General features: G+C 42.4%; 1 protein-coding gene across 4 annotated transcripts in view; it reads right to left on the reverse strand.

Moving 5' to 3' along the window:
* LOC132906925 (zinc finger protein ush) overlaps nt 1–25,845 on the reverse strand; it is a 201,585-nt gene that overhangs the window by 43,941 nt on the left and 131,799 nt on the right. The window contains exon 1 of one of the 4 annotated variants that reach the window (XM_060959574.1): nt 14,226–15,575. The exons of 1 other annotated variant lie outside the window; for it this stretch is intronic. In XM_060959574.1, coding sequence (XP_060815557.1) covers nt 14,226–14,295 — 70 coding nt within the window. In that variant the 5' untranslated portion in view covers nt 14,296–15,575. Of the gene's footprint in view, nt 1–14,225; nt 15,576–25,845 lie in introns of those variants that run through there. 2 more of the 4 variants (XM_060959576.1, XM_060959575.1) reach the window with 2 other exon arrangements.

Consider the following 25,845-nt stretch of genomic DNA (forward strand, 5'->3'; position numbering starts at 1 on the left):
TTGCAATTCTAAACACATTGAAACCCATTGGGGAACCGGAGCAAGCAGGGGTAAACGTAGCTAAATTGAATCGCCAAGACGCTTGGACCGCGACCTCGCCTCGGCTGATAATCGACACCCCCGAGTCGATATTAGATTTGCTTTGAATCGCGTTGAAAACCCACCCCTTCGTCGTCAGTCGCCTCCTATCGGCCAGGCATAAATCAGGCTGGCGATCTTAATAAATGCACGAGAGGCGAACGGAGGTGGGCTCTCTGGTCTGAGCATTGGGAAGAGGGTGGAAGGTGTGTCGCGGGGGTTGAAACGCGACACGAACGAGAGAGGGGATGGGGAGGACGGATCGTATGAAACGTCGGGGCGGTTGGTAGGCAGCTAATATCCTCCTGGCCGCTATCCCTAGGCTCATCTCAATAAATTCAATATACTTGTGTAAATCGGAACCCTCGAACATCCCCGTCGAACAGCAGGTTCTCTGGCTGCCTGGATGGTTGGCACGGAGATGAGTTGCTAGCCCCCCTCATGGCTGCTACCTTCCCTCTGCCACCTCCTACGAGAATGCGCCGATAATGTATCGATTATTGATTACCCATAATGAGCCGGCCGCTTTGATTTTTTTTAGTTACATTCCAATGGCGCGACGGTTCTTGATGGTTTCATTTAGTAGTTTAGCGTTTGAGCTTCGTCCTCCAGCTACGAATACAGGATTCTAAGTTGAGATCCTTTTTTAAGATTTTTGTTTTTCAATGGAAAGCGTTCGATTATAAAATCTTTAAGATTACTTCGTGTTTTTATCTTCGTTTAATGGATTACTGCATCTTGATGTCTCATCTAATATTTTAGCGGTTCAAGCGCTATTTTCATACGATAAATGTCCAAGCTCGGATTCATTTCTAAAATTGTTATCGTCGAAAACATTAAATCACAGGATCTCCGCCGTTTACTCGCCATAAAATGAAGAATAATATATAAGAACAGAGAAAGGAATCAGTCAGAGTTCGTACGTTTCTTGGTAATTTCTTAGCGATCAAGGGACAAATTTAACCATGATTGCCAATATCTATCGAAAGGCCTATCCCGCGCGAGAAGATCCAAGTTCGGTGGAACGAGCTTTTCATCGAGTCGTTAGTTAACGGTTCCACGACTGCTTCTGCCGTAGTTATCGACGACTTATCGGCCAGTAATGCCGCGGGGATCGTATTTAACCGGCGATATTAATCGATTATTGATACCAGTCGGTGTCCCATAATTTCACGGATCTTACCACCAGCCTGACTTCGATTTCCTCACGAACGAAAATCGTTACCCCCCTTTTGTAATTCACGTCCTTCGCCACGATTTTAATGAGCGTACCTACCATAAAGGGTTATATTTCGCGCGTTATCGAGGCGTTTCTTTTCCCCCTCGTTTCCTTTCACGGACGATAGAGAAATACGTCCCGGATTCGCGACGAGCTTTTCATCGAGCAGTTAGTTAGAGCGGCCGATTGCAAGGCACGTCTGAAAGATAACCGTACGAGCCACCCCCTGCCGAATCGACGACCGTAGACGACTTATCGGCCACTTTTGCACGCCACCGTACTTTTCCCTAGCCCCGTCACCCGACGCTAATGCGAGGCGATCGCGTTTAAACGCTCGCTACCAAACGATTCCACGCGATTACAGCTTCCGCGAATCGCGCCGTATTTCCTGCCCAACTCCTTCTTTTTTTCTCCGTTTCTTGGCTTTTCCGTTTTCGGGAATTTGGCGATGAAACGTGGAGATCGAGAAAACGGTCGTTTCCTATGTAAGATTTGTAGAATCGGTAATTTGCCATACCAGCGAAATGCATATTGAGCACAGTTAATTTTTGTTTAACCCCCTATCTTCTATATTTGTTAACGTATATTTTAAAATGTTACTATAGATCGTACAAATTAAAATACTATCAGGAGCTAGAGCTTTTTAGAGATGCATATAATAAATGGATAATAAATGGATATAAATATGTCCTTTAGAAGAAAAGCAGTGATCGCATATTCGTGTGAATGTAAATCGTAATTCTCTAATATCGTGAAAATGACTGATACCCCGACAAGATATCTGCATCCATATAGTTGCAACAAATGTTCAACAGATATTCTTTGTGTATTCCTAACTTGGTAAACGTCTGAAGAATACGTATATAAAATTACGAATGAAATTTGTGTTTGGCAAAATGATGATAGATCTTGTGGGCAGCTTCGAATTTCATCGGGCGAAATGATTCTCCCTCGATGAGGACATCTTTCTTCGTCGTCTGCTTGCTGGTTACCCAGGCGAGGAACCGCGGTGAGATAAAAATAATAAATCATCCTGTGTACGAGAGGCGAGACGCACATGCATTGCCGAATTCTCCGGTATCACGAGTCGATACGGAAATGGCTGTACGAGAAGAGGGGTGTGCAACCCTGGATAGAGGGTAGAAATTTCTTACTTTTGTTAACGCGTTTCATGATGCCTTTATTATTTCTGATTGTTTCCGAAAAATTTCCGAATATTTCACGAAACGGTACACACACGTGTACCGTGCATACAGGAGGAAGTCGAAAATGTGAAATATGTATTAGGTCGTCCGGAAAGTTTCTTTCGTTTTATAAGGAAATAATGGGTGCACAACATTTTATCAAATTACGTATGATCCATTTTGTTCTATCAAAATAAACAGATCGACAGATTAGGCTTCATGTTTGTATCAAAATGCATCGATGTAAAAGATGGGTCTGTAAAAGAAAAACACCTAATACGATACAATACCTAACCTACAAACCTAATACATAACCTACAAAACTAATACATAACCTACAAACTAATACAATATATCTTACCATAGAAGTCGGTAACTACAAGTTAGATTCCTTCAGATTCCTCCACCTAACAAAATTCCTCTCTTTTATTCTTATTGTCGGAAACGGTCCATAAGATTGTACAATTTTATCGAATGCGAAAAGTTTTGCTTCATTTTCCAGATATTTAGTAAAAATTCATCTATGAATTATTCTTCACCATTATTTTCCCAACGTATAAGACGTGCAAGATGATAGGCATTTATTATGAGAAAAAATACAATATAAGATGAAAACCGCGAGAACTTATGGATCAAGCTATTACTTAGGAGAATCTATTTCTTTGTAAAATTGTTATTTATTATATTAATAACTCGTTTAACCTTGTACTATGGTCTTGCATTGGTATCCTTTACGTAAAAAAATTGTTTAATTCTTTACTACTAAATAGTTCTAATAAAACATCAATCATGCATTATCCAACCGATTTTGACTGGGATCAACCCCCCAGAGAAATATTCCATAATACGTACTCTACGTTTCCTTGTGTTATTATACGCGTTGCAACAGCACGTATCGGTAACACACATAAGCACGAACGCATACTCAGCAGGCTGACGAAGGTGCGCGATCCGAAGGGGCCACGGTGCGAGACACTAAGGGTGCACGGGGGTGGAGGTTGGGTTCGGTATCTCGAACAGCGCGCGCCGATTAATAACGAGCAGTCGTTACGGGAGATAAGGAAGTGCTGCGTCTCTCCCTCTCTTATTTCTCTCGTTTAGCACGGGGCCGAGAAAGAACCGGGTCGCGGCAAGACACATGTAGGTGTACCGATTCTGTATAGTTAAACGCTGCTACGAAAGTGTGTGCAGCTGGAGATGTACAGCGACGTGCGATCGACGATAAAGCGGCGTAAATTTTAAGGATCGTTCAGTAGGAAAGCATCGAGGCTTTCGCAGCCATCGAGGGTTTTCCTTTAGGTAGATGCAATTTTGCTTCTACGATACACGCTTGTTACGGATATATGTCGCAGACAACGCACGACGTCTTTAAAACGTCCGTTTTAAATCTGCTGTACCCTTTGGCCCATTTTAAATGTAATCGTATTTTTGTAAGAATAAGAGAGAATTTCACGAAGTACGACTGACTTGTAGTTGTGCAATTTACTTAATAAAAACTGAAAAATCCACCGTTTTACTAAAACATACATTGATAGTAGAACTATGTACCTTTTCAATCTGTGCTTGAATATATTGCAAATAAAAGATCATAAATATATGATCGTGCTTCTATGTTAATGTGTCTCAGTGCTAATTTTGTCAAAAATTTCTACACATTTTCAATAATTTTTAAATACAAAAGATAAAACCAATCGGTATAACTACTCTTCTCTAATAATTTCATAATACACAGTGTCTCAATTTACGTATCATTTTCCTCGTTGACTATCAACCTCAATAAAAGGAAGAATATGTCCAATCGTCAAGCGGGAATTTGGCTTTCATCTATACGTTTGAAGAAACAAATCCGGTCAATAATCACAGAAATCGGATTCCTTTTCGAAGAATGATACGGAACACAGAGGTATACGTAACAGGGAGTGTACAATAGCGAGATAGGGTTGCCGCGCCATTACCTCGAGGACGACGACAACGAACACGACACGTAGACAACCGACGTCGCGCACTTTGTCAACTTTGTATATCAATCAACCGGGGCGGTAATGTTCCCGGGACATGCCGAACAGCCGATAAAGGACATCGATGCATGAAGCAGAGGAGCCGATGAGCCGAGTTCCGAGATAAACTCGGCGGAGTCCCCGTGTGCATCGCTTCCATTCTCTTCGATTTTGTTTTTTCAAATTGATACAGCAACGATTCCCATTCCCGTGTAATGGGGAATCGATACACGAAATTATTGGAGCAACGTTCACGATGGATTGCATCGAGATCGGTGGATACAAATTGCAACTATATAATTAAAAAATAGCAGATGTCTATACATTTATGCCACATGTAAATTGTAAATATGTAAACATGGAAGAAGGCGTGAAAATGTCAAAAATGCAAGCTGCACATCGATACAACTAATTCTCGTGATTAGTTTTGCTTATCCTCTGAATACGACCCACTGAGGAATCAAATCGAACAACTCCATCTTTTGAAAGATCCACTTCACTCTGTTTCCCTTAACACTCGTTTCCAATCGATTACAAAACCAAAATCAAATCTAGTTACATCTACTTGATCCCTACACAACGGAAGACAAATCTTGATGAGACTAAAATACATTGGAATCCTCAACTTACCCCGAGAACTCGTTTCCAAAACTAATTTCGAACAGGCTGGAAAATCATCGCCTGACGCTGGCCAATCCGGCAAAAACCGGGCAATCATCGAACGAGGATAAAACTCGTGCCCTGTTCCACGTGCTCGCGAAACACCCGTAAAACATACTACCTAGTCCTTTCTCTCTCTTTGTACCACGAAGCACGAAATGCCATCGACCTGCTCCAACGTTTGCCCGCGTGTTCGCCCGCAAAAACCGAGCAATTATCGGGCACCGCCGATAAGACAGCCATCTCTAGGCACCCTCGTTGCCGCGACCATAAATAAACGGCCAGCAAACGAAATCCTGCGGTTCGGGGATCGTTTTAAAATTACGGCAGTTACCCCCAACCATTCTATCTGTGTAGACACCATAGACAGAAAGGAGAACTCTCGTCCAATCAGATATATCGCGAGGCCTAGCGCGCCTCGGATAAAGATAACGAATCCGCGATGAGCGGAGGAGATCGATCGACTCCGGTCGTTCGAGCTGCACCCCCGAAACTTTCTCCTCTCCAGGATGACGGGCTAACACCAGCCATGGTTCTAGGTTCGTGCTCGCTGAGGAGGGGTGGTTTGGTGCCGGTCGGAGGAGAAGCTTATCGCGAAGCGCACGCGGTCGCCACCGCCAGTCACCACAGCCGCGGAATTCCGAGGAATTCGAGGGGTTGGAGGAACCCTGCAGACAAGGCAAGGCCACGGAAAACCGCCGACAGTGTGTTATATCGTCGTTTGGCAGACGAGGCTTTTCTGATTGCCATGAATTTCTTTCGTCTGTGGGAACTCGAGCACCGTTGTTGTTTCCTGAATGGAAGAGGCGAGGGCAGGAGGTGAACGCATCGAAGGCTTGATAACTAGTGGTCGGTTTTATTTAGGTGAATTTTTCCCAGGATGGCTGAGATGGATGGTTAGAGAGGTTTGGCGCGATGATCGATCGTGGTGGTTCGTTTATGTCATGATTTTTGATTACATAGTTAATACGATTAGTATTAAAACTAATATTATAAATCTTATAAAACGTCTTCATGTTATAATTCTATAATTATAAAACTTTCCAATTAAGATTATATCTTGGCTAATAATTTAATATAATACCATTTTCTATTATAGCTCTTTTCTTATAATTCGATTCACAATCCATTATTCAATTCCATAGGAATCCCACTTCTTCAAAGATAACCTACTTCCTTTCAGTAATAAATGAACAATCCTTACAAAATTACCACATCGATCGAAATAAACCAGATAACACGACCGACTTTGCGATGAGTAATTCAATTTCTCCGGACACGGCATAGAGACTATGAAACAGGGAAGTTCACGATGACAGGTACGTCCACATAGAAGGGAGGATGTTTCAGCTAACGACGTGTCGTAACATCGAAAGGCTCGCGCCAGCGGGTGTACAAGCTTACGAAGGGTTTTCATAATGCACCAGGACTCCGTGGCGGTGCGGCATGCAGTCCGCTTATCGGTCGTGGATCGACCGCGGATCGATCCTCGAATGGTTCACAGTGGATTTTCAGGGCGTTTCGTGGTTGTTTCACGAGGGTGGCGGTATGCACAGCGTCGATGCCGAAGATCACCGAGAGAAAGCAGAGAAGACAGGGGAGGAGCGAGAAAGCCCCGGGCAGCATCGAGATCGAGACGATGAGCACCAGGTGCATCGAGACCTGACCACGAAGCCCCGTCCACGATACAATGTAGATACCGGCCGCTGCATCCCTGGCTGCGATCCTTCCTCTCCCGTTCTTTCTCTTCGACAGGAAGACCCGTCACATTCTTCTACGGTTTCCTTACCGATGGATCCGTTGATTTTTCGCGATTGTTTTCCCTTTCCCTTTTCCTCTTTCTTTTCGTTTTTGAAACGAGTCAATTGATTTAAGTTTGACTGCTGGGATCGTTTTAGGGTTAAGTAATCGAATTGTCAGTTTTGACTTCTTGACTTATAAGATACAATTACATGGATAGAACAGAGATCAAGTCACCTACTTTTAGTTAGCTTTTCAATGCTGAGAATTTTTATCTGACTACTTCCTTCAATCTTTTACGTGAAGATTAAAGAAAGCGACAGCATCCGAGAAATACAAATTTCTAAATGGAGAACGTTTCGATGAGAACATTGCAAGATACGATGTTCCATGTTTCTTAAACAAGTTTCGAATCAGCGAAACAATATTACTGCGCTCGTTATTAAAAGGAAACTCGCTACAAAAAGTAAGAAGGTTCAAAGACCGACAGGACGAATCGGTTCGTAACACTCTTTAATACACGAACGTAACAAATTCTCCAAAACTCTGCTCACATTCCAGCGGCCCATCATCTCGATGTTACTTCGTTCCTGCTACAAGAGGCTGGAAAAAAGAAATCACCAGGAATAACGCAAAGAACAGTTGGAATCGTTCGAACGGTCAAAATCTGTGGGTGAAGGGAACCGGGGCCGGTGTGTATTCCAATTTACCGTCGCTACATACACCGAGCCTCTTGCAAGGAAGAAGAAGAAGAAGAAGAAAGAGAAGAAGAAGAAGAAATGCACGCGGAACGATCGATAAATCGGTTTCCACGGCGCGTAGCCCGATAGCCTGTGCTCGCGATGCATGGGGGGATCCAGCTCGTACGCGGCGCAGAGCCAGGGCGCGGGCCCGATTAACACGTTGTTTGTATAGGGGAATGTATAATAACAGGTTGCGCCGTTGGCATAGGTACCCATTTGTATCTGTAGGAGGGCATCTCGGGTTCTCATCCCGCGGAAGGATAAGAGCTGGACCGAGAAACGTGGAGGAAGAAGGAGAAGGAAGATCGGTACGAGACGGAACTGTTTGGTGAGGATAGACGGTACGCGCGTTCGAAGAAGTTTCGAGGGAACGTGTATGGTGGACACTGAGGAAACGGATCGATGGAAAATTTTATTGGAAGATGTCAAGATCGAAAGAAAGAGTGGAGAACGACTTTTTTAAAATCTTGATTTGTATTTTGACATTAACGAATATTTCATTCTGCTAAATTATTTACGACCTTTTCGACTCCAGCGTATTCGTATTCTTTTTTCATTAAAAAATTCGCTAAAGTTGCGGTGATATTTTTTGCGATCCAAAAGGAATGGACGTATACAAAGTAGAAATATTTGCAATGAGATTCGAATGAAAATAAGGGTTTATTCTATTGAAATAAAAACAAATAGAAGATTGAAAGACATTGTTTCTAGAATAAAACTACCAAGGCAGAACTTAAGGAAGTCTAGCCCTGGTTACATTGAGAAAAAGAGAGAAACTCGTGTATGTAGATTACGCGTTACTTTTTAGACTGCTCCAAACTTTTTCGTCGAAGAGTTCTCGTACAACGTTTCTTGTGAAAGCTGGATCACGCACGCAGAATGTCCGAGATCAGATTAACAGACAGGTTCACCGAGAGAAGATCGTTCGCAAGGAGGCCTTCCACGTCGGGCTTTATGATTTGTTTACTCGGATCGCCCTCGATGCGATGCAAACCCGCCCATCGTGGCAGGCCAGCACCAAGCTCCGAACTCTGACCCCCGGCTAATTGTTGTTGGCTCTAGATCCTTGATAGTCGTTCACGAGATTCTGGTACCACCAACGACAACGATTCAATACCATTTTTCAACAGCTACGATCGGAATGCTTTCTCTTAGATCTAGTTCAACAACCATTATACTATTCTTCTTATTTCCGGTACGATAATTATATATTATACATAATGCTATTCCAATGATATATAATCATATATCATTTAGATATATCATTTTTATATACCATAATTATATATTAGTCGGTTACAAAATGTTATAGCTTCTATTTAGTTCTTTAACTGTACGATCCTAAGGATCAAACTTAAGCTGTATTTCTTCGTTGTATAACTATAAAGTAAACCATTTCCTCCATTTCCTCTTACGTAATTACGCTACCTATCGCCAGTGACAAAATTAGAAAATTGTCAGTCTTCTAACTATATAATCGCTAATGTCACATTTTAGGTCTGTAAGTGTCTTCGCGAAGTAGAGCGATTTTTCTATCAATAAATATCTTCAAACCTCCAAACATCGCATCGTTCCATTTTTCCAAATCTTGTGTTCCCAAAATCCCCGCGAAGCGTCTACCCAGTGATCTACATCACTTTGATCGAGCTACGATCCAGGTTTCCTTGCGCTAGATCACGATCGCGAGAGAAAAAACGGGTGTTATTCTATGTATACCCACCAGGACGAAAGTAGGAGGAGAAAAGCTTTGGAATGCGGTCGTCGAGAGGAAGATAGCGAAAGAAGAGAAAAATGGATAGAAAAGAGATAGACAGTCACACACGAGCAATGGATCCACGCTATCGGCGACTTTGCCGGCCGAGAGTAGAAGAGAGAAAGAGAGAGAGAGAGACTTATCTAGCTAGCCTCTCCTCCACCGCCACCCCATCTGGCCGTTTCCGATATTAAAAATATCAGCCGGTAGATAGGCGGTCGGCTATCGACGCTCGAGCACTCGAAGGAACTTCCATTAAAAATAGCTATCTCTATCTGAAGCCGGTACTACAACAACACCATGGGCCCATGCCAGACGCTCTGCCTGTCCTCGTCGCACCTTGGCGATTCACCGTGCCAGTGTCTCTCTCGCACTCGCGTCCGCTATCGTTTCAATGCGGTGGTGGCTGCTTTTGCGGAGGAACGGACACGGAGAACGTGCACGAGCATAAAAACCGGGCTTTCTCAGGAGATACGGGATCTTATCGCGGGCAAATGTTTGGAGGCGCGCTATCAGCCCGGTTTATCAGGACACCGCTCCTCTACGTCTTTCCACCTCTTCTTCCGACCACCGCTACCCTTTTCGCCGTGGGCTCGTTTCTTGGTCCTAGTTTTAATTGCCGTTACACCGGAAAGGCTGTCATCAAGAAGGTTGCCGAGTGCGATTTCGCTCAAAGGAATCTCTTTCGCTGGGACTGAATAGCTGCAGGTATGGAGAGACTTTTAGGGATGGAATGTCAATATACGTACTAGAAATTCGAAATAAATTCATCGACCAATGGAATAAAATATTGTAAGGTGTTAAAAAGAAATCGGGAATAACAAATAAGAAGAAAAACAGCATTGGAAACCGCAGGCGTGTTCGATAACGCACGAAAAGGACCAAGCAACAACGAGATCAACTCGATCACCGCTGTTCAAGCTGCAGAGTTTACGTACACAGCTATCGACCGGTCGCGATTGATCGCTCATTATCCTTCCGGTACGAGCTTCGTTGCACCCTATCCTCTATCCTTCTTCTTCTTTCCGTCGGCATAATTAATTTCGTGGTACAGTTGAAGAGGGAAGAACGCGCGCGATCGACTGAAGAAGGAAGGCTGACCCCTCCGCCAGGATTTCATAAATAAAGATACAAACAGCCGGATCGCAAATAAACTTACAAAGTATTGGAAGAAGCCTGTGGCTGTCGGTGCTCACCTATAATCTCGATGGCGACGAGGTACGAAGGACGAGAGAAGCGGATAAAGAGCCGAAGAGAGGGTTGGGGCGAGGGGTACGTCGAAGCATACCGTGGGGATCGATAGATCGATCCATCGATGGGTCCCATCCATCGGTAACACGCCTCTCCCGATCGCCTCGTGGCTCGTGAAGCTCATGCGAAACAGATGAACGAAGAGAGAGAGAGACAGTTGGATGAATCGACGTTGAAACGATACAGCCGGACTCAACTGGGACAGACAGAGCGAAGAAGAAGCAGAGGAAAGAGAGAGGGAGAGAGAGAGAGAAAGGGAGAAAGAGAGACAGAAAGAGCCCCGAGGGGCCCCTCGTTGCACAATTATCTCATTTGCCGATCGGACCCTCCCACGTGTTAATTTGCTTGTTGGTTAACCCGGCGTCCCTCTTATCGTTTATTTCGTTCTTGCCTTTCGTGGAACCCTCCGCGCCACCTCCTTCGCCTCGTTCATCTCCGTTCAACACGGTCCATCGGCCTTCTTTTTTCCTCCTCGGCCTTCCCTTGTCCTCGAAATCGCGGCACCGATCGCCTCGACTCGCGTCTGCTCTCGCTGAAAATCGACCACCGCTCCGTTTCGCGCACCAGACGATCCGCCACGAAACCCACCTTCGACCGAGCGGAAATTTGCCCGGTGAACAGGCTAAAAAGTGGCTTCGCTGGGTCCAACAATGTTTGGTGAATTTAAACTTGATGATTCGATGAGGTGAGAGCGAGTTCTCCGTTAAAATTGATTGATATTTTCAAGATTGGAGTTTAACGAGAATTTAAGGTGGAGTGATAGGATGAGAATCTTTCGATTAATCCCAGAAACTAAAATAATAAGTTAAATCTAACTTCGAAGATTAAACATATAATGTTTGTAAATCCTAATGAACAAATGATTAATATCCGTTAATCATATAGATATTGGAATATTATGTATGTTTTATCCTTTCCACGCGATAATTAATCCATCAACAAGATTAGTAATTCGATTAAGTTGAGTAGAATTTGATTCGTTTCGATCGAGCGATAGAAAACGAGTAATCGTTCTAACTACACGTATCTTTAAAACAATAGCTTCGTACGAAGCATAAGTTCGCTGTAATATTACGCCGAAGTAGTTGTAAAAATTGTGCTATCGCTCGGTAAATTTTGTTTCCCTTACCTCCGCCTTAAAAGTTTATAATTTATAAAGTCGATTCTTTTTCAATTCTTCCAACTTACAAATTACTCTATGATTTTCTAAAATCGCACGGAGTTAAGAATTACTGAACGTCGGAAGATTGTTTTACGATCCTTTAAAATCCCACCAATTTAAAAATTACCTTAGCAAACAAAATTTTATTAAGAACTACAGTTACTTTCTATCAGAGATTCTACGTAGATATTTAAAAAAGGCACCGATTACCTGCGTAAAAACTTAGGCACGATCAACTAGATTGACCTACCTCATTTATTGTCGAAGAACCAACATCGGTTTATCGTTCAAGAAACCGAAGATTAAACGTCATCGGTAATCATCTGCGATATCGATCACAGTAATTGTATCATAAGAACATTCGTGACTATAGGAACTGAAGTTTATAAGATAAAGGGAAATCAACAAACAGAAGACGGGACAAAGTCCAAGCGGAGATAACCGAATGTGTGGTCGCGATATCGATCAATGACCAGATCGATCGGATCCATCCCGCACTTACCGCTAATCATTGTCTAGACAATTTATCAGGCTTATCGTAATTCCGTTATAAGATCGTTATTTCATGATCGTACGACGATTAACAAAGCCAATGATCGTACAAATGACGAGAGATTACCATCTGGATCACGCAATCTGTATCTACTTTCAACACTCGAAAACAATCCTTCCCAATTTTTGTTCTTCAGAATCAATTGGAATTTGTTTGATTTGAAGTGCTGTACGAAGAAACATAATATTTTAATAGAAGTTTACGGGCGAAGAATTCTACGTATAACAAGATAGTATTATCTGGAATTAATATTTTTGTGTAAGTAGATTTGCGAAAGGGACTTTTGAAACTTTTACAGAAACTTAACCTAAGACTAAGCTTTTGAATATTCAAATCTACCGGGCAAACTTTCTGCCTTGCCTTGCTAATTAATTAACATAATGTTATAAGCAGCGATCTTTAATAAATGTTACATTATCTTGAAATTGAAAAGTGTTTTTTCTTCGAGCTTAAAGGAGAAACCTTCGAGAACCAGTTTCCAATTTAATCACCGAAACCGTAATCGTTGCCAATTCATCTTCGCTTAATTTGAAGGTTTTGTAACAACGAACGATTACCTAAAACCCCCAGAATCACTTTTAATCGTATTAAAGCTTCAAGCAATAAATGGACCATATAAAAGTTAAACCGATCGACTCCATCAATATAAATCGCTTGGTTTCCAAGAGGTTAATCGCTACTCGCATATTCTGCAAATAATTGTATCATTTTAATTATATAATTACACCTACAAAATTATATTATATTTTTCATATTACATTATTATATTTATATTATTACATTACAATATTATATAATCCTATTGATATCCGCAAATATAATGTATCAAAAAGTATCAAATTTTATTGTTTATTCGCGTGTTGAACGCTATGTACTTTGGATTTCTTGCGAAAAACAAGCAAAAAGAAGCATCAAAGGGGAAACGATGCTCTAGTCGTGGAGTAACCAGAAGGAAACGGTGTGTAAGCTCGAATTCGGGGAACAAAAGAGGCGGGCAGAAAGCTGGAAGCACGGACGGAAAGAGAGGCAACGGACAACGATGCCGGCGACACAGGGAGGAAGTGACGTCACGGTAAAGTAACGAGCCTCGCTTAGCCGCGATAAGCCACTAATCGCGCGATCTTAATGAACTCCTCCCATTAACGCTCCGAGGCCGCGACCGGCAACGTTCGACGAAACTCCTTCTTTTTCTCTCCCATTCTGCCTGTGCTTTCGATCACCCCCGTTGAATCGAATGGGAAATCGCAAGACGATCGATCGTCGAAACGGTACTAAGAACTGGATCCACATTTTTCTGTTTTGCTTTCCATTCTTTTTGGTTTTTCAACAAGAGAGAGGTACCTTTCGAAGTTGTTTAATCTTCTCGTTATAATATTCTTGGAAGTAGACGAGTGTTTTGGCTGTACAGTAGCATCTTTGGTTGTAGCTTTCCGAATTTAAATATCCTCGTATACCTTCGTTTTTACTTCTGGTTATTCCATTACATACTTTATGATATTGGAAGTTTGACAACGATGAATACGAACATAATTGAGTGGGAAATTTCGAAGTGTACACGAGATAACGTTGTTAGGAAGATAGAGTGATAGTCAGATAGAACAACACACGAGTCGGAACTCTGCGTTTTATGGATGTGCATTTCGCATATAGAGTGTCCTAGAAATATCCAACTATATTTCTTTAACCGAATTGTAAACAATTTCTTAAATTTATGCTACTAACATACATGAATTCTCGTTTCGATTACGAGACATGAAAATTCGAGGATCGCATAAAAATTAAAAAAAGTACCTTAATATTAACTTGGTTTACGTTCCATACTTCGTCGAGTATTACCGCCGCCTCAAAACTTTCGATCTTTTATGTATTTTTTTAAATTACTTACTTGTCAGTGAAAGCGTGGTTTCCGCCCTGAGCTGACTGCCTCTGCGTTGTCTCCATAGCAGTATACTCATCTCGATCGAAATTTTACTCGACCACAAGCTCACTTTTCATCCTCAGATCCACCTTTTATTCTCATGGACGTAGCGCGTCGGAGCAACACAGTCCGATAGCACGTTGTTGCACGAATTCACCGTCCACCACGCGGAACATTCTGTGTTTGTCGACTGTCGGTCACGCAGCGCATCCCATTCAATTTTTCCAGCTTGTTCGAGTACGATGATTCCTGTTGACTCAACTTGACGCAATCGTCGACAAGCACTCTGCGGTTTTTCAAGACGGTCCCGATCGAACGTCGATCAGATCCGATCGATAGATCCCGTGAGATATCGCGTCACGTTATTGGCACGATGCTCGTCAGACGATTATCGCGATCGCGATCGCCATGTCCGATTGCGACTCGTTCTATCGCTATCCATCGACTACATCGCAAACATCGATCGTGTACGATCGTTGCCTCTTTCTATGTGTGTTTCGAATGTTTATTCATACACACGCGATTTTCCAGTATTCGATGTTTGATTAGGGATCGACCGAGTCCTGGCGTAGATAACAGTTTTGTCGGTAAATCGTGAAACTTTTCACGTAAATCGAATCGAGCATCTTCTATCGAGCGTTACCGATATCGTCATCGATCATTGCATCGATCTGTGGATTTTAATCATCCCTATACAGCTGTTCGATTTACTTTATTATCTGCACTCGGCGTTCTTAACACACGGTGTTTTATCTTCTAGACTGAAGTTCGAGTTATATTTGGAGGTAAGATCGATCGTCTTACTTTGATTTTATAAAAATCATCGTTTAGAAATATGCAAATAATAAGTCGAGCAGACAAAGTAAACAAGACAAGTAAACAATCTTTGCTTGTTCTCAATCTTTTAATCCAACAAATGTATTTAATCCACGTCTCTGATATATCATTATCGATCAAAGATGATAACTGAAATTACTTATCCATCCAGCTTACTATGCAACATGCGCATCAAACACTTCAAATCTCCTTTCAAAATAAAAATACACTTTACACAGGACTTGACGATATCCAACGTTATTCACCAAACTCCTCGACCGATTACCCAAAGACCGAATCAATCCCTTCACAAACAATTAATCCTGCTCCCTATACATCCTGGCGTTGAACTTCGATGTAACGACAATCCGAGCAACAACGACTGTATTTCCAGACAGATAGAACGTGAGGGATAAAGAGAGAGAGAGGGAGAGAGAGACAAGAGAAGGTCGGTAGGCCGATTGTCGTCGTTGTAGCAGCGAGCACGGGAATAAACGAGCCACGCGGATAATCCGCGTATCGCGGCCTGGCCGCGCTCGCTCCGACAGCTACGGGGACCGACTCTTATCGGCCTCCCGTTGCCCGATAAGCCGGCACGATCGGCATCTTATCGATCGCGCACACGCAGAACGCGTGGCCACTGCCGTCGACACCGCCGTCGACGCCGACGCCGATTCGCCCGGAAAACCGGCGGCTAATTGCGCGCGCGACCCACGACAATTAGGAGGCACGATCGACCGGTGAAATTTTCGTCACGGCTGGTCACTAGCCCCACGGCTGATAACGTCTGACACTTGGACCACGATAAGGGTAATTGAATGCGGACAACCGGCCAGCAGGTTCGTCGCTTTGACGCTCGAATGTGGCTCGTTTCACGCAAACCGTTTCGTGCGAGAGTTTGGAGAGGTTGCAAGATGCGGAACGCACTTTGACGCGGTCGTAGGATCGAGACTGATGGGCATTGGTGATAAAGTAGGTTGTGGTATTGCGGTATTCGAAGGAAATGGTTAATTTAAAATGTAGATATTTTGGCAATCGAAGTATTATTTATGTTAGCTTGTATGTGTTAAATGTATTTGTCTTATGTGTGCATCTATGCGTGCCTTGATGAATGAAAATTTGGCACTGATTGCGATTGAAAGACGCGGAGCTCTTTTAAATGCAGTTGTAGCATTAAGTGTGACGGAACTGAGTAGGTTGTGGTGTTATAGAATTGATGAGGGGTGGTTAATTTAAGTGCGTGGGTATTTTGGTAATCGGAGTATTATGTTGCATATGATCGGTCTTTTTCCTGTATTTGCTGTAAAATATCTTTTCTCATGGGTTACATTTTTGGAGCAATAAGTTTAGCGTCCTGTTGTACAATTCCTTTTACATCAGCTGCCACTAAATATCTGTGCGTCTTGATCATTCACTTTCCTATACTTTTTGTATTTTCTTATAAGTTTAATATCGTAAACCCGTCTGCTATTTTCTTTGATAACTCACGTTTCACGAATGGGAGCTGCAAATTCCACCTTCAACTTATCTTTATCACGTCAGGAAACTATATCGTCCAGCGTGCAATAGTCCTCCTGTACCTGTACCTCTTACGCTTCTCTCAAAGGGTACACCAACCCAACAAGCAATCCCTCAACACAGCAGCTCCCAAATTCCAAAATTGTTCGATCCCTAAACGACGTCACGGAACCACTTCACAATTCTCTCCAAGAATACCAAAACTACCCCAAGAGAAGCTGCGTTAATCTTTAACCATTACGTCCTTTCTCAAACTCTCTTCAGCGTATTATGAAATTATTCCTGCGAAAGCTCAACGTTTCAACGAACGGGACAGTCGACAGTTCTCCTAAATCCACAGCTTCTAGCGTGGACTTAGGTGAGGCTATTGAACGTTGATTTCGCGGACAAGGCCGCTCGCGGTTTAACGCGCACGGCAGACTCTCGTCGGCGACGCGGAAAGCTTCTTCCGACAGACTGTTTAAAAGCTGAGGGTAAGACGAAACCGCAGAGGAGCGAGATGCTCGCCGTTGCGGGGAAGCGCTATCACTGGTTTCCAAGCGGCACCGAGACCCATGGCAATGGCTACCTGTTATCACTCTCTTCTCTCTCTTTCTCTCGCTCCCTCTTGGTTGCTTCTGTCCCCAGCACCGGTTGCCTTCCTCTTTCTCTCTTTCACTCTCTTTCCCCGGCTCTCTCGTGTTCTGCCGCCTCACGATAATGCCGGGCAAACATACCGCTTTTCCCTCTCGCGTCTACGGCAAAAGGCTGATTTCGACCGGAACACACCGCCGCCTTCTGGGAAGGGGTGTGAATCGACGATTGTTTCCAGGACTCTGCCGGATTACGTCCCTGTCTGCCTCTATCGGCCAGCTTCTACGAAACGCTCGGCAGTTTGCGAATTTTATGGCTCGTTTTATGCCATGTTTTTTATTTTTTCTTTCTTTTTCTTTTGATACGGTTACGGGGCTGCGTGCGCTAGGTTTTTCCCCGATTGTTAAGAGGCGGTTACTGGGAGTCTTGTGAGAAAATTAGGCGATCTCAAGGTTTGATTTTAGTAAAGCGATAGAGGGAAATGATGGTACAACGAATATTATTTTTCTAATTAACTTTGCAACTGACTATTATTTATGTTACCTCTTTGTAACGAACGAGTTTATAGAATAAATTCAGTTAAAAAGAAAAGGGATATTTTTTCCATAATGCTTTAGTTAGATATGTAGTAGTCTGTGTTCGCTTAAATGATGCATCTTTGTTTACACCTGATGAATTATGTGGCTGGTGTGCACATCCGCTAGCAAAATTGTTAATTTGAATGTTTGTGCATATCTTTATTAAACGAAGACTAAACTTGTGCTATTTAGTCAACATTTAAATTTCACTGCTTGTGGATACATTCATTTACCTATCGAATTAGTATGCGCATACATTGACTAGTAAGTACCTATTTACCAAATTAATGCAGTATACGTTGCTGTATCTAATCACAGGTAGTAATTCCTTCGAAAACTCCTTCGAGCTGCATCTCTTCGCTTTTCTATCCTAACCCTTCCTTTCCGTCGAAAACCATTATTATCTCTCTATTCTAGCCTAAACGAGGGCAAAATCTCTAAACCGGAAAAAACATGCTTCAAAATCACGAAGATTATGCGATTAATTTCTACTTTGAATATGCACGAAAACAACGTTCACACGTTCATCGTTACGTTTACTATAAATTTTCAGCGAATAAACAACAACGATAGATAAAAATGAATCATTTATAAAATTAGTATGAATTATCTGCTTGTACACAATCACAAAATAAAACTATAAAAAACCTTGAATAGTCGTAAGAATAGCAGCCAATATCCCATCGATATTTCTCCCATATCCTTTTCAACATTCCAGAGACCACACGATCATTCCTCACAATCGAATTATCTCTATTCTAGCCTAAACGAGGGCAAAATCTCTAAACCGGAGAAAACATGCTTCAAAATCGCGAAGACTATGCGATTAATTTCTACTTTGAATATGCACGAAAACAACGTTCACATATTCATCGTTACGTTTACTATAAATTTTCAGCGAATAAACAACAACGATAGATAAAAATGAATCATTTATAAAATTAGTATGAATTATCTGCTTGTACACAATCACAAAATAAAACTATAAAAAACCTTGAATAGTCGTAAGAATAGCAGCCAATATCCCATCGATATTTCTCCCATATCCTTTTCAACATTCCAGAGACCACACGATCATTCCTCACAATCGAATTATCTCTATTCTAGCCTAAACGAGGGCAAAATCTCTAAACCGGAGAAAACATGCTTCAATATCGCGAAGACTATGCGATTAATTTCTACTTTGAATATGCACGAAAACAACGTTCACACGTTCATCGTTACGTTTACTATAAATTTTCAGCGAATAAACAACAACGATAGATAAAAATGAATCATTTATAAAATTAGTATAAATTATCTGCTTGTACACAATCACAAAATAAAACTATAAAAAACCTTGAATAGTCGTAAGAATAGCAGTCAATATCCCCATCGATATTTCTCCAATATCCTTTCCAACGTTCCAAAGACCATACGATCATCCTCCACAATCGAAATCATACTTTCACGTTGACGAACAACGATTCCATTGTAATGATCGTTCGTATCAATACACCGGTAAATACTTTAGACTGGATCTGGCGAGTAAATAAGCAAAGAAATAAGCGTACGAGTTTTATATATCGTGTCATTGGCAGACTTCAGGGCACCAGAATTACCTCTTGTCGTTGGCGTCACGAGGCTTGAACTTCGCCGATAGCGCGGCCTGATAACGGATAACGATAACACCAGGCCGATACTGGTAACACGGTGCGCAATGGGCTCCGTGACTAATGGCGATAACGATAAGGAGGATCGTAAGACACGTAGGGTACGGTTGTATCTAATAACCGTACTCTTTGTCTCCGTAGATCGTGCACACCGTTCTCCTGAACGTTGCCGACGGCTCGTTTCGGCACTCGCGATTAGATTTTATTACGTCGGGATACGCGCCGTTTCGAGCGTCGTTTTACGAACCTTCCTCGACATCGTAAAACGTGTTTCTCTGTCATTTTTTTTTTTTCTATCCTGATGTAGATTGGTTTCGATTGTCGGAAAACGTGGGTGGGGCTAGTTGGATCGTTCGATGGTTTGATTCTGGAGGGTGACTCGTGTTTTTAGATTGATCATCGGATGTGTCGGATAGTGGTGTATTTCCTTTCGTAACGGTTAATCCATAGAACTTGTATTTTCGTTTCTGGTGTAGGCAATTGATTGTGTTCAAATTTTCCACGTGAATAATTACATTGGGATATTTTTAAATCGATTTATAATAGGTTTTTAATAAATAGATAGATTACTGGTGACGACGAGCAAACGGCAAGATACCATAAGAATAGATCGTCATTTTCTTATCGAATATTATACGTTTCAAAAAATAGGAATTTATTTTCTGTCTTTTATTTATTTACTTTTGAAATGTATTTACTTTCTCGTTGAGATTGGAATTTGTTTAATATAGGGAATAGAAGATACGAAAGACAGTGATTTGATTTGTAATCGGATCATTGGAATAATAAATCAAATATAACGAACGATGGATTATTCTTGCTCGTGTTAGTGAATTTTAAATTGGTAGGATTCTCATTTGCTATCTGGATACGAAAGGAGAGTTATTACGTGTGTCGGAATAAATCATAACATCTCGATTTTATTGATAAAGACTATTATCGGACATAGCGTTATTCAAAACTGATCGAAAATAAATTCGACAAACGTTTTGATTGACAGGTGCGTTTAATTATGCAACGATTTTTCCTTTTCAGCGGCGCTAACGATCGTGTCTTTCCCGTTCTCTTTTTCCTTCTCTATCAGCCTTTTCCGCATCGCGGAGGGCATTTATCAGTTTGGATTTTCGCTGGATCGACGAGTTACGCAACCACAGGGGCTACCGCGATATTATTGCAGGCACCAGTTCACGGGGATTGCGAAATTGCGGACAATTATCGTTCGCACGATCGCTAATTACCTGCCAATAAATTATCGTCGGCCCAGGCCTTGCTTGAGTTCGACTCCGCGTTGGTGGCGGGAACCAGTCGAACTTCTACTCCAGTCTTTCTCGCGGCTTTCTTTTTAATTAGTCCCGCTGTGAATGATTTATGGCAACGCCGACCATTCTGGTCACTTTTGACTACCAGTTAATTGGCTTTTTTTAATGTTTTGCTAATAATATACGTGCGAGTCTACTCGACTAAGCTACGAGTTATAAGAACATTTATGAACAGATTGAAATTTTAAACGGACGAATTGATGCAACGATGAGTAACATTGACGATATATTAACTGGATAATTTGTAAATTAACGGCTTCCTTAAATGCACGCTATTTTTACTATGTAAAAGCAGTCTTTCATAGACAAACGTATGTTCTCACAAGACATAAACAGGTGGGCAGTTTATATCCAAAACTGACGTTTCTTCTAATCTAGATTCTTCTAATTTCCTCGGAAAATCTAAAAGAATTCTGGAATATACTTATCAGTAAACTGCGGATATTTAAGGTACATAGACTCATATCTTTCCTCATATAAAAGCGACGCTTCAATAAAATAATGTATCGCTTTCTACACATATAATTGTAGCGGCACATAAGCTGGGGAACAATTCGAATCATATTGTCGTTTTGCCTAGGAGTATCAACATCATTAGGACATACGTAATGTAATAATAAATAAACTTCGGGCAAAACAATATTGCCGCTACGTGCAACCGTCGAACAAAGACGAATTAAAATTTTCCGGCACTCCCCCGACCAGTATAAATAAACGAACGCGACCGTAAGAGGACCAGTTTTTCAGTCTCAGTCTCGAGCGATTCTATTAGCGTTCAATATACGGTCTTTAGTGAATCAGTTAGTACCGAGCGTCTTAGCGAACATTCTCTGTATTTATTAATTATTTTTAAATACATTCGACGGTTTCATTATCCAGCAATCTCGTTATTTAAACCACACGACCAACCGTCCTCTACATGATAACATGTACTTTACTCTCGATATTTTTTTAAATACATTTTTGTATACGTGCACATCCCTTGAACCGAACCAACGAATCATCATATAATACTCTCCACACACTCAACCTGACACATACTGCAAACAAATGGGTATTGTAATATGCACCCTGTATAAATCTGACCAGGCCGTACCAGTTCATCAATGGCACTTAACACGTCTTAAAGATCGGCCCGGCGCCGATAATGTTCTCGATTCAGTGAAGCCACCGAAGAGGCTACGTCGAATTACCAGGACTAAACAGGATCGTTGAGCGCGAAAGCGTGAAAAAGCAAAGAGGGGACAAGAGATTCCGCGTAATCGGGGCTGTGAGATGTCTGAACAGGCAAGGATGGATCATCGACGTGGTGTCGGTGACCGTTGGTCTGTCCAAGTGGAGAGATGCGCACAGAGAGAGGGAGAGAGAGAAAGAGAGAGGAGAGGAGAACTCCCTGGCGCCGTGTTATCTTATTCGTTAAGATCCTCGAGGGCGACGAGGAGGGGAGAAACAGATTCAACAGTGGTCTCACTGTCTCGAAAGATTCTCTCTTGTTCCTCCCCTCTCCCCTAGGATGGAATATACCAAGGGTCCCGGGGGAGAAAATCCAGGAACGGCTTCTCGAGTCTAGACGACGCGAGAGATAGCTTCCTCTCTCTTCGACTTTCTCGTTTCATCTCTCGTTGCTTCTTGTTGGTGTCTTCCTCGGATCCAAGGAGTTTCTCTCGCTCTCTCTCCTCCATCTCTCGTATCCTTTTATCTTCAGCTTCTACTTTCGTCTGTCCGTAGAGATGGACAGGGATAGCGGAGATGACCGTCGCTCGTGTCACAGTCACGGCCACCGATTCGGGTAAGCGTGAATAATTTGGGACGGGGTGAGCTATTGGGGCAGCTAGGTTGACTCTCCGTAGAGAAACTGGGTCATTAAGGGCGCATACGAAAATTCGCTGTTGGATTTCTTCCCTTCGATTTTTTATTTTGATCGGTAGAAGCTGAAATCCGATAAAATGTAAAACACGACGGTTAAAAAGGTATCGTACAAAAGTGCTGGAATGTGAACTCGGTACCGTGTAATTGCAACATTAGAAATTTGCATAAAACTGCCTAATCGCTTAATCTTATGTTCGTTCTGTACAGCACAATAATACCATTCCTTCTACATTTTCGGAGCACCAATCGATGCGATTGAATATATTTATTACATATCACGTTTGGTACAACCTATATTGAAACACGAAAGCATAACTCAAACGTCGTAATTCACCAAATCTCTAGACCCATTGAAAATTCACAGAAAACCTTTAACTTTCATCCTTTCATAGCTCAGCCACGAGATATCTCTTAATCCAGAACTAATTCGTAACAAGATTGCCAATTGTCGAACGAACGATAGAAGGATGCTTCTCTATCGGTATCGCAACATCGCGTGGTAACAGCGTTTCGGGGTCAATTACGCGAACGCATCAGTCCACTTGCACTGGGGCGAGATATATCCGGGGCGGGTTGCAACGAGCCGCTTCGTCATCGTCCGGCCGTGCCCTGCGGTGCGCGCCTCGGACGGTGAAAAAGAGCCGGACACTTTTTATCGTGGCGCGCAATTATGATTAGCTCCCGGTGGAGGCGTCGCGTTTACGGCCGCAGCGATTAGGGCAGGGAGTTCGCCTCGTCAAAACCGCCCCGCGGAACAAATGGTTCGCACGAGCCACCCCCTCGAGAGAGCTCTCGCGGAAGAGCCACCACCCTTCCTCCTCCTCTCTTTCCATGCGAAACGGGGACGAGCTGAACGAGGAGAGGGAACGAGGATGGGAGAAACGGAGGAGGGCAGCGTGAGATTACGCAAATGAGAAATGACCATCAGGCTATCGGAGAACTTCGGTGTCGGCTGCTCTCCGGGCGTTTTGCGACATCTGCGGCCGAGGATATACACGTCAGAACCACTATCGCGGAGGCTGCCGCGTTTTTAATGCGGAAACCATGCTCCTGGTACACCTGAATGCACGCAGTTTCTAGGCACTTTTCGCTAATACTTAATGCAGACTTTGAGAATCCTAGAGAAGACCGAAGATGGTGGTAACTTTTTTCGTTTTCAATTGTTTTTCTCGAGCGAGAAATGTTTCTTATATATACAAGGTGTCTGAATGTTAACAGCTAAACCTCGTAGGTAAGTGTTGTTCAAGCACAACGCGTTACACAGATATAGGTCATTTAAAGCCACGTTTAAAGATTAGAATGAAAATATGAAATAATGAAAAACTAATAAAATATGGATATGAAAATTGCCTGACATTTTTCATTTCGTTATACGCTCGAGGTATATATATTCACAAAGTCTAAGTTTATAAGAAGAACAATAAAAAGAATTAATTTTGGGCAACAGACTAAACGGATGAAATTTTCAAAGAATAAAAGTAAGTTTTCTTACATATCAACGCATATATGAGACGTTATTTAAAAGTAAAGAAGAAACAAACAGTGAGACTTTTTGTTATTCGGGACAACGTCGGAGTCTAAGGTCCATCGATGCTTTTTTGCGATGCAACATTAAATATAGGACCAGACGGTATTGTCACGGTCGTCGTCTTCCTACCGTTTCGTGGAAAGACTTTGACAAATCGTCGATCAACCCCCGGCAATCACGCCGCTATCTCCAGGACTCTTTGGAGTCCCGCTCAACTGGTCAGCGATCAGGATCTAGCAATCCATCCTTTCAGGACTTCTGCTTCCGCTCGTGGTCGCCTGTTTCTACCATTAATTTCGACCACGATAGGGCCATCTGATAATTCCCGACGTATAAATGCTTTTTCGCGAATAATTTTTTGTATTACGTCCATTTGTTTCCGAGGAGTAAAATTTTAACAAAGTGAGATTACAACCTAAGTACGTACACTTGGAAGAAACAAAATTTTGTTCTCTCGCTTAATATTCTGTCTAGTAGCATAATATAGATATTTTGTAGATCGTCTGCACATTTGAATAAATGCATAAAAATTCGTAGTCTAATAGTCAATGACCCTAACTTAGCAACAGAGGATGAATAATAACTTGCAAAAATGTAGAAACTCGAAAACTTTCGACGACTTATGTCGACTAAGTAAGAATCGTCAAACGAAAACAATTTCTCTGAATCATTTTTCCGTGTCGACGCTCGTCTGGTGATCCAGATATTCTTCGGACCTCCGCGACCTCCGGCCAGACCTCCGATCGTCGATCTTTCCCTCGGCCTTGGCATTTGCGAATAAATGGACCCACTGTCTGTCAGAGGTGGAAGGACCCCGACGAACGGCAGCAATATGGCCTCTAGAAAGAAGACGAAGAAGTCGACGCAACATCCGAAGGAAAAGAAGAAGAAGAGACGAAGAAGTCGTCGCGACGGTGAAACGAGGGTTTCCACGTGATAAGATAAAACCGGCGCTGTTATCAGCGGCGTTTCGCGATATCGGTGGCTTTAGCACGAAAAGGGGTACAGAAGGAGCTTGAAAAGAGGCGTGTAATTGTCCTACGGTTATTGGTCACGCAGCATGAAATGTTGGCCTTTTCCAGCGGACATCGACTCGCCATTAAGCCATTAACATGGAGCGGAACCCCTCGAAAAGCACCGATGCCTTTTACGGACAAACAGCTCGAGAAGTCGATTTGCGACCGAAACGGAAGTTGCAAAACGCGACGAATCCGTGTGAAACGGAAGGAACATGCTTGGAATATTTAGAACATTCTTCGATTCGTTGCCTTCGTATTTGAAATTCCATTATTTCCTATTATTTATTGTATTTTCAAGTTTTGTGAATTTTGTAATTCTGATATAGTCCATCGGTCACTGTCCATCCACTTTGCCTGTGAAAGGTAAATGCGAAATAAGAAAATGATTCATTAATGCGAAAACGAAGAAGTGAACGATTTGACACTATTTTGGAATTTTAAGAATTTGAAAGAATATTGCTCTTTCATTTTTTCCACTTGTTTTGTAATCGACATTTTCCTGCGCCAGACAATTTACAACGTTGGAAAAACAACCGGAAATCCCGTCAAGAGTGATCTAGCATCGATGCTCGATCGTGTCAGGAGGCCGACAAGGCACAGTTCATCCCTCACGTGTGTTTGTACGTGGTTTTTCACCCGATGAACACGTGTCCACCCTTTGTGACGACAGGTGAGAAGCGACCCTTTCCAAAGCCTCTCGAATTCGATGGATGGA

Source organism: Bombus pascuorum, chromosome 5 (assembly GCF_905332965.1).
Source record: "Bombus pascuorum chromosome 5, iyBomPasc1.1, whole genome shotgun sequence".
Lineage (NCBI taxonomy): Eukaryota > Metazoa > Arthropoda > Insecta > Hymenoptera > Apidae > Bombus > Bombus pascuorum.